The 14,100-nt window shown below is 33.8% G+C and overlaps 1 protein-coding gene across 1 annotated transcript; it reads right to left on the bottom strand.

The window, feature by feature from the left end:
- Positions 1–11,914: 11,914 nt before the first annotated feature.
- On the bottom strand, positions 11,915–13,711 carry LOC102612329 (40S ribosomal protein S26-3-like). Its single transcript, XM_006491839.4, has 4 exons — positions 13,542–13,711; positions 13,367–13,451; positions 13,124–13,254; positions 11,915–12,223 (listed from the first exon to the last, which is right to left on the bottom strand). The coding sequence occupies exons 1-4, from the start codon at positions 13,635–13,637 to the stop codon at positions 12,137–12,139; spliced, it is 399 nt and encodes a 132-aa protein (XP_006491902.1). The 5' UTR covers positions 13,638–13,711; the 3' UTR covers positions 11,915–12,136.
- Between the last annotated feature and the right edge of the window lie 389 nt (positions 13,712–14,100).

Here is a 14,100-nt window from a genome sequence, read left to right as displayed (position 1 = left end):
GATTTCAATTGAAGAACATAACCTAGGTTAAATAATCCGAGCTTGTGTGTTTATTGCCTAGATCAACCTAATATCTTTCTTTGTTTAATGCTTCCATTATCTTAAATTTAAAGAGCTTGTTTTAAATTATTTAATGGTTAGAGATTAGGTGAAGAGCTTATTTTGCCTAACGACACATTAAGGAAAGATTGAGACTAACAGAGCTTATTGTTGTCTACGGTTGATAGTTTCAATATAAATTGATGATAAAATTAATATATTATGTGCATGTTTGGTGGTGGCGAATGATCCTTTAACCAAAGTTTTCATCATTATTATTTCTTTCTCATTTAATTAGAGTTTTTTAAATTCTTGTTCGTAATTTTAATTTCTTTATTTCTTACTATTTAGTTAAAAATTCATAAATCCCCCTTTTATTTTTAATTGGCATTTTCTTTAGTTAGATTAATTTATATTATTATTACTATTACTATTATTATTATTATTACTATTATTTTATTTTAAATCTTGCTTTGGAGTTAATAATAAATATAACTAGCATAGTCTCTGTGGGATCGATCCTTACTCGCTCTGTACTAATTATTTATATTAGTGGTAAGGTTTTAAATTTGGTGCACCTTAACGACACTACCATTATTGCATTCTTTTCTAAGGAAATCTTCTATTTAATTATCTTTTTCAAATTAAGTCTTGTAAATAAAAATTAGAAAGAATTATCTTTTCCCCTATCCTTTAGCTCTTTTCTTATATTCTCTCTTTAAATATCAAAGCAAAATTTGTTTTTCAAGAAACTCATGAAAATAAAAAAAGAAAACATTTGCAACTCATACATAATTCATTAGATTCTTTAATAACAATGTAATTTAGCCCATATACTTAAAACAATTATTTGTGCATAAAAACCAGTGTCAGTTGATCATATTTTGAAAAGAATTCTAAATTGTTAATCTCTTCGTCCACCACTAAATAATATAGTCCAATTTACATTTATTAATATGTCTCCTTGTTCAAAAGAGTAGCACTTTATATTTCAAAATTTTTATCCCAAAAGTCCATTTTTAACGATGTGGTATTCATCAATTAGAAAGTGAAATAATACAATTAATTCACTTGAATTTGTAAAGAATTATCAATCACTTAATTAACGGCAAATCACATTCTACATTATTTGACAAAAGTTTGAGAAGCTTATCATTATTCTGATTAAAAGTATCTGCATAGAAAACACTTCTCCATCAACATCAATCCATGTGTTACATGTCTCTCACCATTTCATTCAAACTTTTTATACAAGGTCTAGTAAGCCTAAACTCATCAAAGAACTCAAAAATACAAATTTCTACATCAAATGTAGTTATTTAAGATTTTTTATTTTCTTTTTATTTTTTATGACAAAAAAAATTGTTCAAAAAGAAGTAGAGTATGAAGATGAGAAAATCGAGTACTCGAGTTAGTAGAGTATGATGTAGAGTAAATTAAGTACAAAATAGAGAAAGTCGATTATCAAGTTGAGAAAATCAGCTATAAAGTCGAGTACAAAGTTTAATAATTCAAAATTCTAATGAATAATTTTTTTAGTATATTTTAGTGTTTTTATGTATATTTATGTAAAATTAAATAGTCAACTAATTTAAGGTACATATTTGGAAACTTGGTATGATTAAGGCATATCTAGTGCAATTCGCTACAGAATATCCAAATTAACCTACATAATCAACATTCTTTTGTCAGTCACAACATCCTTTTATCAATGGCTAATCATTAACTTGCGCATATTAATCCAACACACGTGTACATCAAGTGCACGTTAAGAAATTGAATCAACCTTACATTAAGAAATCAAAAAGACCTTCCAAAATCTAATCCCTTATTTTGAGTTTTTTTTATTTTCATATGAGAAAATGATTTTCACTTTGCATAAATTTTGACCAGTTTCAAAATTTATGCAGCACTTACTAATTTTGAAATCAAAATGAGTAGGAATAAAAAGGGGGGGGGGTATGGTGTATTTATAGAATTTTTTAAGGCTAACGGATGGCTAGAATTTTGCCACCATGACTCTTGATCAATGGTTGAGATTATCTTTTATAAATACCTTACTAAATTCTAGAATTATTAACTCTCTCTACAAACTTCTCTTACATCATCACTTATGTCATTACTTATGTCATCATTAGTTATGTCATTTCTTATGTCATCTTTACTTAGAATTAAATATTTTATATTATTATTATTATTTTAATACTTAAGGGGGCTTATTTGGTTAAAATAAATTCTATTATATTTAAGTGAGAAAATTGTACCTTACACCCTCAATACAACAAACAAGCCATTCATCCCAAAGAGAAAAATTAAACATAAACAATGTCCAGTGAAAGACTTGATATGCATCACAATGTAGTAGTCATCTTTATTAGGAACTCTTTGATATATAATCCTCCTTACATGCCAATTTACTTCTTTATACCTTAAAAAATACAGTCTAATATTCCACATAATCTAATCTAATTAATTTCCAAGACTAGACAAATCTCTAATAAAAGGAATAAATAAATTACAATATTATTGACTTAATAATGCCAATAATAAAAACCCTAATAATCTCCCCCTTTGGCATCCTGACAGGCAAAACACAAACTAACAAATTTTCTAGTCTTCAAATGGCGTGTGCAGTAGCGAGATAAATCAGGAGCAAAAACCTACACATAGATTACAAAAACATACAAACAAGTAACCAAAGCACAAATCATAACAAATAAATGCTCATGTGTAAGATTCAATTGAGAATAACTAACTCTCCCTTAAGATAAAGAATCTCATATTAATATATTTAGAGGGCAATTATATCTGCCATTAGTGCAAGGCGGTTGCTAAGAAAAGGATGCTCAGCTTATTTAGCTCATGTGATAGATACAAAAGCTCGAGAATTGAGATTGGAGGATATTGCAGTAGTAAAAAAATTGCCCGATGTATTTCCAAATGAACTTCATGGGATGCCACCTAATAGGGAAGTTGCGTTTTCTATTGACTTAGTCCCTGGAACATCTCATATATCTATGGCACCGTATAGGATGGCTCTAGCAGAGTTGAAGGAACTAAAAGTTCAATTGTAAGGGCTGGTGGAGAAAGAGTTTATTAGACTTAGTGTGTCCCCCTGGGGAGCTCCAGTTTTGTTGATTATAAATTAAAATAAGTTATTTATACAGACTGTAAGAAACATAATTAGAATCAATAGTAATCCCATAAATGTATTTACTTTACTTGTAATCAAAATAAAATGTACAGACAACATATTTTTGTAAACATAAAAGATTAATTCAAAAATTATCTTAAAATGATAAAATAAAAGTTTGTACACAACGCAAGATAATTATAAAATAATAAATACTATAATAATTATAACATAATAACCAAGAAAATAGATTTTGCTAAATAATCTAAGTAATCATTTATCTGATACAATAGCATTTACAAATACCCTTTTTCTATCTTTCTCTTTTAAAGGCTTTTTTTTTGTTTTATTCTCATAAGCTTCTAGTTCTTTTGTTTTTTTTTTTCTTTCTCTTTCTTTGCCTTTGCTTTTTCTTTTGTTTTTCCTATATTTTCTTTCTCATTCTTTTTCTTTTCCTTTCTTTTCTTCTGTTTTTTTCGTTCTTGTTCTTTTCCTCTGTTTTTTCCCCTTTCTTTTTCTTACAAGTTCCCTTGCGGGAGAGTTGTGTGGCTTTGATTTACTGGGTCTTTGAGATCTTGGCTTCTTTTGCATGCCTCGATAGCTGGCGCTTGTTAAGAATATGACTATTTTCTGGTGCTTGTACAACTGTTTTTTGGTGGTGGAATCGACACCTGCGGCAGCGAGGATGAGGTCACATATGTCGTGGGAGATGATGGTTGTAGACATCTGGTTCTTATTATGGACATATTCTCCTTTCTTTGTCTTCTTTTGTTGGGAAAAGGACTACTATAAGCAGTTGCAAATTAAGCAAAAACAAAATTCTTTCATTCTTTATGTTATTAAAATAGGATGTGTACAACAAATAAATAGGCAAAAAAATAAACCAACACAATCCAAAGTAAAAACCAACCACAAGAGACACATATTTTTACATGGAAAACCCAAAGCGGGAAAAATCACGGGACCTTAGTCCGATAAAATCTTCCACTATTTTAATGGGGTTATAGCATAAATTCTTCTCTAGATAATACTAGAGGCTACCAACATCAAGAATCTTTATATTTTTGGCTTATAGTAACAACCTAATAATTATCTCTCTAACAAGTGGGTATCTAAAATAATAGTTGACGAGAGGATAAAATAAAAATCAGGGATAGTAGGATTGTAGAGGGCAATGACAGGAACTTATCCTCAAAATTTGAGAGAAAACAGAGTTAATTTTGCCTTCTGATCGCCCAATTAAAAATTAAAAATCTTACCCTAAATTGTAATAACCAGCCACTGTCTACTCTCTCTCGTCTTTTTCTTCTCCACTTGTCCTTTTTTTTTCTTTTGGCGATCATGAAACTAGGGTTGTCACTTGCCTTTTAAAGGCAAATTACATGACAATTTTCATCTAAGTCCAAAACTTAATGTTCATTGCACATTAAGCAAGTTATTTTGGATTTTGGGCTTTCGGGCCTCCAAATGAGATGGACCCAACAAATCTTCCCCTCCAGATCATTTGAGGGCATCACCAAGCTCCCTTTCTGCATGCAGTTTTTCAATTTCTCCTTTAGTAATGACTTTGTCATCATATCTAATTGATTCTCTATTGTGTGTGTCTTCTCAAGTTGCAATTGTTTTTTCTCAAGCACGTCTCATATCCAATGATACCTCACATCAATATACTTGGATTTCAAATGGTATGTTGAATTCTTTGCCAAGTGAATGGCACTATAATAGTCACAGTACACAATAAAGTTATCTTACTTCACACCTAATTCTTGTAGGAAATTCTTCATCCGCATGGTTTTTTTTTACAACTTTCAGTGATTGCAATATATTCTGCTTCAGTGGTAGACAAGACAACACATTGCTGAAGTCTAGACTACATTGAGACTACTCTCCCTACAAAAGTGAGTAAATATCCTGATCGAGATTTTCTCGAATCAACATCTTCTGTCATATCTGCATCCATGCACACTTGTAACATAGGTTTGTCATCACCAAAACATAAACATGCATTGGAAGTGCCTTTGAGATATATGATAATCCACTTTACTACTGTCCAATGTTTTTTACCCGAATTGGAGAGAAACCGACTGACTACACCAACTGCATGAGCAATATCTAGTCTTGTATAAACTATGGCGTACATCACACTACCAACTACTGAAGCATAAGGAACTCCTCTAATCTCTTACTTCTTTTTCTCACTTGTAGGACAATGCTTAAACTAAAGTTGAAATGGGCTGCAAGGGGAGAACAAACAAATAGATTTTGTCTTACTCATGTTAAATCTTTCAAGAACCCTTTCAACATCTACTTCTTGAGATAACTATAACTTCCCAGATTTTCTAGTGCGGGAAATCTTCATGCTAAGAATTTATTTTGCTGGTCCCAAAGCCTTCATTGCAAAAGATTTGCTAAGCTCTCTCTTCAGATTGTTAATCTTATTAGCATCTTAGGTAACAATCAACATGTCATTCACATAAAGTAAAAGAAAGATGAAATCATTACACCAAACGTTTTCACAAAAACATAATGGTTGCACATTATCTTGTTAAAATCATGATTCTCCATGAAAGAATCAAACTTCTTGTACCACTGTCTTGGTGTCTATTTTAGCCTACACAAACTTTTCTTTAACTTGCACACAAGCTCTTATTTTCCTTTGACACTAAATCCTTCAGGTTGCTCCATATATATTTCCTCATTTAAGTCATTGTGGAAGAAAGCTGTCTTTACATCAAGTTATTCAATCTCCAAATTCAAGGTGGCTGCTAATCCTAAAACAACTCGGACAGAAGATATCTTCGCAGCAGGAGAAAATATTTCTTCAAAATCAATACCTATCTTCTAACTGAAACCCTTCATAACTAATCTAGCCTTGTACCGTTGTTGTGAGTTATTTTCAATCTTAAACCTGTAAACTCATTTGTTCTGCAGTGCCTTTTTTCCCTTATGCAGCTTCACTAAGTCATAAGTGTGGTTCTCATTGAAGGATTTCATCTCCTCTTGTATGGCTTTAACCCACTTATTTTTATACTGGTGAGACATGGCTTCTTCAAACATTTTGGTTCCCCTCCATATGTAAGTATCACATTCATGTGGAGGATGTCTAGTAGAAAATCGTCATTCTCTAGTGGATCTTCTCAATTCTAGATCAACTGGTGGTGTTAGTGGTTCTAGAGGTGCCTGGTCAACTGGTTCCAAGCAAATATCTCATCTGCCCACAATCTTAGATGTCCCCTCATTTCTCATCCGAACATGGCCATAATCACCATTAACATAAGATGTGAAGTAATCACCATATGCAGTAACATGAAACGAATCACCCGAATTAATCACCCAATCACTGGTATGGCAAGTGAGATTTACTAAGCTCTCATAATAAATAATATCCAAATTACCATCAACTATGGCTGCAATATTCTCTTTGTTATTTTTCTAAGCATCACCTTTTTCTTTCGTTTGTTCTCTTTTCCACAATCTGCACTCCCTTTTAACGTGATCCATTTTCTGCCAATGAAAGCATTTCATATTTCTTCTTTGGGACTTAGATCTTCCTTTGGGGTTATCATTGTTTTGCTGGCAGGAATTTCTACTTTGGCTTCTCCCCCGCCTTTCTTGCTTTTCTAAAACAAGTGCATCTAACTCAAAGGGAACTGCTTCAACACTTTTTCTTCTAGATTCTTCATTTCGCAACCTATTTGTAACCATATCCAAGGTCAATTTCGTGTTTGGCGCTGAATTATTCACTGACACCACTAATGTCTCCCTATTGTCAGGCAAAAAACTAAACAAGGACAATGCTTGTAACTCATCATCTAAAATATTTTTCATAATAGTCAACTGATCAACAAAACCCTGAAATTCACTAGTATGTTCAGTCATACCGCGCCCCTCCTTATATTTCAAGTTAACAAGCCTTTTTATTAAATTGGCTTTATTCTGTGTTATCGGCTGTTTATAAATTGTTTTCGATTTCCTCCAAAGAGCATCAGCCCTGGATTCCTTCGCCATATGGTGGTACACACTTTGATCAATCCATGACCTAATAGTACCCATGGTTTTTTGGTTTAATTGAGCTCATTTCTTATCATCTAAACCGGCGGGTGTAGCTTCTTCGCCTTCAATGGGTTCATGTAAGTCTTTCATGTATAGAAAATCTTCCATCCCAGACTTCTAAATACTATAATTCCATGACTTTAATTTAATCATATATGCCGATGACTCCTCCATGTCAACTACACAAGTAATAAAACACATAATCTGATGCTCTGATACCACTATGTTAGGAAAGGAACTACCACAAGCAGCTGCAGATTAAGCAGAAATAAAACTCTTTCCCTATTTGTGTGATTAAAATAGAATGTGTACCATAAATAAATAAGCAGAAAAATAAACCAACACAATCCAAAGCAAAAACCAATCACAAGAAACACATATTTTTACGTGAAAAATCCAAAGTAGGAAAAATCACAGGATCGTAGTCCAATAAAATCTTTCACTATTTTTATAGGGTTACAACACAAATTCTTCCCTAGATATCATTAGAGGCTACCAACATAAAGAATATCAATATTTTTGACTTACAATAACAACCTAATAATTATTTCTCTAACAAGTAGTCAACAAGAGGATAAAATAAAAATCAAAGCCAATAAAATTATAAAGGGCGATACCAAAAACTTACTCGCAAAATTTGGGAGAAAATAGAGTTTATTTCATCTTCAAATCACCCAATCAAAAATAAAAAATTTGATCTAAATTGTAATAACGAACCTTGCTTTTTTTCAAGGCAAATTACATGATAATTTTCATTCAAATTCAAAATTTAATGTTAATTGCACATCACACAAGCCATTTTAAACTTTAGGCTTTTGGGCCCCTAAATGAGATGGACCCAACATCTTCAGATTTCTTTTTTCTTTTTTTCCTTCCTCTTTTTATTCTAATGCAATAACTCGTAATTACAACACCCCCACAAGTTAATTGTTTGCGGCATTTGGTGTATTACAATGGTAATTTTATGTGGTCTTACACAAAGTTAATTTTGGCCAAATATAGCGTTATATTTAGGATTATAATGTGGTGTAATATTCGGTGACAAACACACCATTTAATTACTACAAGTAACAGCGATACTCTTCACATGATTAGCTAGTACTTTAATAATAATAACCCGATAAATCACGTTACACAAACTAATTGGCTCGAATTCTATAACCTTCGTATAACTCTTCAGTCTTCACCTTCGGAATCAGCATTACTACGATATCTGATTCAAAAGTGAAAAATCAGCTCCCCCATTCAAAATAGCCAAACAAGTATTGACAACCTGTTTTCCAAGGATACACCAATGATCTTAAACAAAAAAGCCCGTTAGAAACCATCTAGACCAGGTGCCTTGGTAGGGAGCATCTGCATATAATCACCCTTCACATCTTTGTCAATAAATTTTGCTGTCAGTTCCCTGTTCATATCGTCTGTAACTTTAGCATGTGAAAAAGACAAAACAGTCTCCCTCTTATTCGGTACGGGAACTAGGTGATGAAAAAAGTAAAGAAAAACATTCCCCCACAATCTCGTCAATACCACCAATCAAAGTAACCCAATTACCCTTATGATTCGATAATCCTCTAATGTTACTCTTCTTCTACAAGCAATGCATAGTTATGGGTAAAAAACGTGTATTCCTATCACCTTTCTTAAGCCAAGAAACTCAAGCCTGCCACTGCCAATACTGTTCCTCTTCATGCAATAAGCCATATATCTCAGTTTCCAAATGCCGTAAATTGCTCCCATCTAAAAAAGAACTCCCTTGATTCTGGACATCTGATATCTCTACAATCTTTGCACCCACTCTTTTATGCTCTAACAGTACAGTTAACATTTTATTGAAAAGGACATGCTTGATCTTCAACCTTATCAACAGATTCCTTCTAACGGTCCACAATAATATCCCGACACTGAGCATAATATTTCCAATAAACTTTACAGTGAAAACAAGGTTTACACGAAGGCCGCTGCATATTCATCATAGAAGTTTTACAAGATAGCATAATAGAGCAATAATCCGAGCACCAGCTGAATAAATCAGATACAATTGAGAATAGCCGCAAATTCTTCCAACTGCGACTACAAAGAAATCGATCCAACTGCTCTTGCACAAAAAAACCTGCCAATTCACTTATTACTCCTAGTATACGAATACCCTGAAAATCCATGTCCGTTAGGTCACATTGTCACAGGACATCCTGAAAATTTTCTTTCATCTCAACATTCCGTGGCAATCCCGCAAGTTTCTCTTCCTCTCATTAAAGTCACCCTAATTACCTAAGGTAAAGATAACAAAGAATACAAATATCTAATAAGCTACCATGCATAAACCTTTATTGCAACCGTTAGATGCCCATATATACCAATAAGTCTCCACCACAAATCACCTTCTATTCTAATAATCCCATCAATATGGTGCACACCATATGAATTCACAATCTAAGCCTTATCCTTCCAAAGCAAAGCCAAACTACCCCTAAAACCAATCCTATCAACAGCTAGACAATTTTCATACCCTAACTTCCTACTAACATAATTCATCTTCGCTACCACTATAAGGCCTAACCTCACAAAGAATTTTACGCAGAGCACAAGATGTCGAAGTTCTGGGAGAAGAAGACGGATGTTTTCTACAACTGAAGTTCTGGGTTTTGGAAAAATTGGGTTATTGGCTGGAAGAAATTTTTTCTTGTGGTGGGAAGGATGTTTCAATCAAAACGATGTCTCAGGTAGTAGCTTCGTATGTTATGAGTGTATTTCACTTACTTATGAGTTTGTGAGATGATCTTCAGTGGAGTTTTCCAGCTTTTCGGTGAGGGTCTGATGATAACAAGCGGCAGATTCACTGGATGGGCTGGGATAGCATGGGCAGGGCTGAAAAATAGGGTGAATGTGGTTTCAGGTTTTAGTGTGTTTCAACCATGCTACGTTGGCAAAACAAGGATGGCGCTTGCTTATTCATGATGAGGCACTTGTTTCAGGGGTTTTAAAGAGCTAGATATTTTCAACGGTGGTTTTTAGGCAAATATTAGTAGCAATCCTTCTTTTACTTGATGGAGTATTCTTTTGGGACAAGAGTTGTTACAACTGGGGATTCGGTAGTGCCTGGTGTCAGGGAAACATATTCCTATTTATCATGATAATAGGGTGCCTAGAGCAACGACGTTCTGACCTGTTTCTTCGACTTTATTGGGGGAGGATGCAAGGGTTACTCTTTTGATAGAGGATGAGAATAATTGGAATATGGTTATATTACGGGAGCATTTCTTGCCTGGGTATTCAGAACATTCTAAAAGAATAAGCTGCGTCCTCAACATTATCCTGATTGGACTATGTGGCATTACGACCGTTGTGGGGAATATTATGTGAAGAGTGGGTATCATATTGCGAGGACATTAAAGGATTTGTCTTGCGCTGCACCTTGATGTGGAGTTACTAGGCACAGGGGTTCTCTCCGGAAATTAGTTGTACCATCTAAGTTGAAAATTTTCCTTTGGCGTGCACTTGTAGGATTGGGAGTAGAAAAGAGTGGTTGCTAATTTACGTTGTAGATTGTTGAGAAGTTGGTGAGTCCATCTTGCATGCTTTGTTTGTATGCTTAACAGCCCAACTTGCCATGGATGTGTGGAAATGTACATCATTTGCTATTTTAGGCTTAAATGGTCAGTTCGCGTATCTGTGAGATATGCGGACTACGTCAACTCTTGTTCTACTGAGCTTCAACTTTCTGTTTTAATAATGCGGAGGTGAGTCCATCTTGCATGCTTTGTTTGTATGCTTAACAGCCCAACTTGCCATGGATGTGTGGAAATGTACATCATTTGCTATTTTAGGCTTAAATGGTCAGTTCGCGTATCTGTGAGATATGCGGACTACGTCAACTCTTGTTCTACTGAGCTTCAACTTTCTGTTTTAATAATGCGGAGGTTTTGAGAAGAGAATAAAACTTTGCATAAAGATAGAGTAGCAACCCCGGCTTGTGTCGTTGCTAGGGCTCTCAAGGGATTTGGGATTGCATGCGTAAGACAGGTTCCTAGTGGCGATAAGGACTGAGAAGTATTCCTTGTGTCGTTACAATTTGTTTCCTTGTGTCGTTACAATTTGCTTGTTCTAAAAATTGTATTACCAGAGAAGTATTCACAATCAGAAAGTCATTTTTGAGTTATTTCCTTATTTAATGAGAATGATTTAATTTTATAAAAAAAAAAAAGCAACACTTTACACCATCTTTACTACATAAAGATGAAAAACTACATAAGTTTACACTCCAAATTTTCTACTGCTTCATCAGAACATACCACAAAAGCACCCTCATATTTTCTACTACTTTATCAGAATATACCACAAATTAATAGGGATCAAACTAGCAACAAAAAGATAACTTCGGAAATTTTCAACAGATATCTTATTGGAAATTTTCCACAAATATCTTATTCATTATTGGTTCCTTCACCACACAATTTTGATGTTACGCATCTTTTGAAGTTTCAATTAATATGAACCAGTCATACCAGAATCACAAACCAAAGTAAGAAATGAACTAACTAGTAAAACAAGCAATTTGAAGAAACAATTTCACCAATCAGCTAAAACCAACTTTTTGGCTGCAGATTTCAATAAGCAAAATCAGATTATTAATTTTGCAATAAATAATTAAGTCAAGGCAAGACATTCAACTATCGGTAAAACTTAAGCAAAACAGAACAACAACAATTTTACTTCAATCACTCCATCAAAATTCTCTAGGGTTTTGATTCAAACTTTTGACAGTAAACAGTTCTCTGATGCATGACAACAAAACACAAAACTAACATAAAAGTTTGCAGTGCTCTAATTAAACAGACCCACATATCTGATACCACCACATAAAAATCTCAAAAGCCTCAAAGGACCAGAAGCACTGACAGCAGAAAGCTTTCAAGCACGAGCAGCAGCTGGAGCTCCAGCTGGACCACCAGCTCGTGGGCCTTGACCAAGAGCACCACCAGCCTTTGGGACATCATCCTATTGACAACATAAAAGAGTGACAGAGGAAGTCAAGCGGATGAGCAACATAGGAAAGTAGAAAGAGAAGACTAGTACTACAATTAGTAAATCTCCAAACGTGAAACAATGATGAATACAACAATTCCAGATAAATTGATAAAATAATATCAAAGAATTCAATAACTCTTTAAATTTTACAAATGCTAAACATAAAAACACTATCACTTATTGAATGTTCTATTTTTTTTTTCTTTTCACATCTTTGCCAGTAACATATCAACATCTCATTGACAATACAGAGGAGGAAAAAAGAGTAGTGGTAATGTGAGCTGTTCCTTTAGGGCAACATTATTGTATGGAAAATAATCTTTAGTTTATTAACCCATTCAATACTCATTTTATTAAATTGTCTGATGAAAAGGATGTGATAATAAACAGAGTAATAGAAGGCAAATAAGATTTGAGTTTTACTCAGAAAAACTGATCTTCATACGAGCAAAGATATCACAACTTTTTCATTATCCATTCTAGGTGAGTTCGTGACCACAATTTCACAGTAAACTGATGCTAAGCCTAAATGAACCACTTTTTACATCTTACTCCCGTAACAATGTTTGTCCTAAAACACATGAATCATATTAAAATACAAATCAACCCAAGTTTAGAAATAAAATGAATAAATAATCTAAATAATCAAATTAAATCTGTTACAAGAAGAGACCCAGCACTACTGATTCTAAAGGAATCAGTTATGGAGAATTAGTCTTAGAAAAATACATTGACAAAATTATTCGAAAATTTTAGGAGCTTTATTTCCTTCGAATTTTCATGCAACTAGTATAAAACGCACCTTTTATGTTTTCAAAACCATCGGAAAGCAACTAAGTCATTATATGAGATGAAATTTAGCAAACATACCCTGCGCCTGAAGCGTTGCGGGGGCTCACGGATCCTCCTGTTAGTACGGGAACGAACTCTCACCACATGAGAGTGGATCGCACACGAGACGCAGTACTGCATCTTAGCATATAACTTAGGAAGAGTGTAACCTTCAAGCAATCAAATCGAAATCGAAATCTCAACAGAGACAAAGTGCAAATTGATAATAAAAAAATAAAAAATTGAATGGAAATACGAAGAGATTAGCTTTTAATTTTATACCGTCATAAACACACGCCTCCTGAACATCCCTAACAGCAGCTTGCTCAACAATGTTCCTCACCAAAAACCTCTTAATCGCCTTGTCCTTTTTTAATATAAATAAATAAATTAGAGAATTTTTAGACGAAATTTTTTTTCCTGCATTTTTCCTCTGGAAGCATACAGAAAAAAGTACCTTAGGGCAGCATTTGCCGCAGTTAGAGCAGCGGATGAACTTGACGTGGCCACGGCCGTGCTTGTTCCTTCCTCCGTTCCTCCGCTTGAACGTCATCTTGTTGTTGTTTTTGTTGCGCCGCTGCTGCTTGTTGTTTCAGAGGGTCAGGGTTTGTTCGGAGAACATTGAAACAAGAGTGTGTTTATATATATACACACACATACACCCGCCTTACTAGGGTTTGCTGATACCCTAACGGGTCGGGTAGGCCCGGGTCGGGTTGTCTTAAGCCGTTTGTTATTATGGATACGGACTTCCCCTTTTGTAAAAATATTTTTAAAAGCTAAATTATAAAAAAATAATGAAAACTAAATTATATATTAAACAAAGTCTAAATCATAGTGTTACATTTAATAGTTAACTTTTGATATTTTGATATTCTTTATTATTTCAAACATTTTCAAATGCTAATATAGTCATTGATTAGACCACATTCATTAAAGTTATTTTTATTTCTTCTGCATGCATTACAAATATTCATCATATCATAATCTAATTCATTATTGAAGAGAAGAGTAAT

The sequence above is a fragment of the Citrus sinensis genome, chromosome 7 (assembly GCF_022201045.2).
Source record: "Citrus sinensis cultivar Valencia sweet orange chromosome 7, DVS_A1.0, whole genome shotgun sequence".
NCBI lineage: Eukaryota > Viridiplantae > Streptophyta > Magnoliopsida > Sapindales > Rutaceae > Citrus > Citrus sinensis.
The sequence above is the reverse complement of the archived record's forward strand: the minus strand, read 5'-3'. Positions and strand labels throughout refer to the sequence as shown.

Coding starts and splice junctions, on each gene's coding strand:
- LOC102612329 (XM_006491839.4), bottom strand. CDS start 13,637: ATGACGTTCAAGCGGAGGAACGGAGGAAGGAACAAGCACGGCCGTGGC. Junction 13,452..13,541: donor GCGGCAAATGCTGCCCTAAG/GTACTTTTTTCT, acceptor ATATTAAAAAAG/GACAAGGCGATTAAGAGGTT. Junction 13,255..13,366: donor GGAGGCGTGTGTTTATGACG/GTATAAAATTAA, acceptor GATTGCTTGAAG/GTTACACTCTTCCTAAGTTA.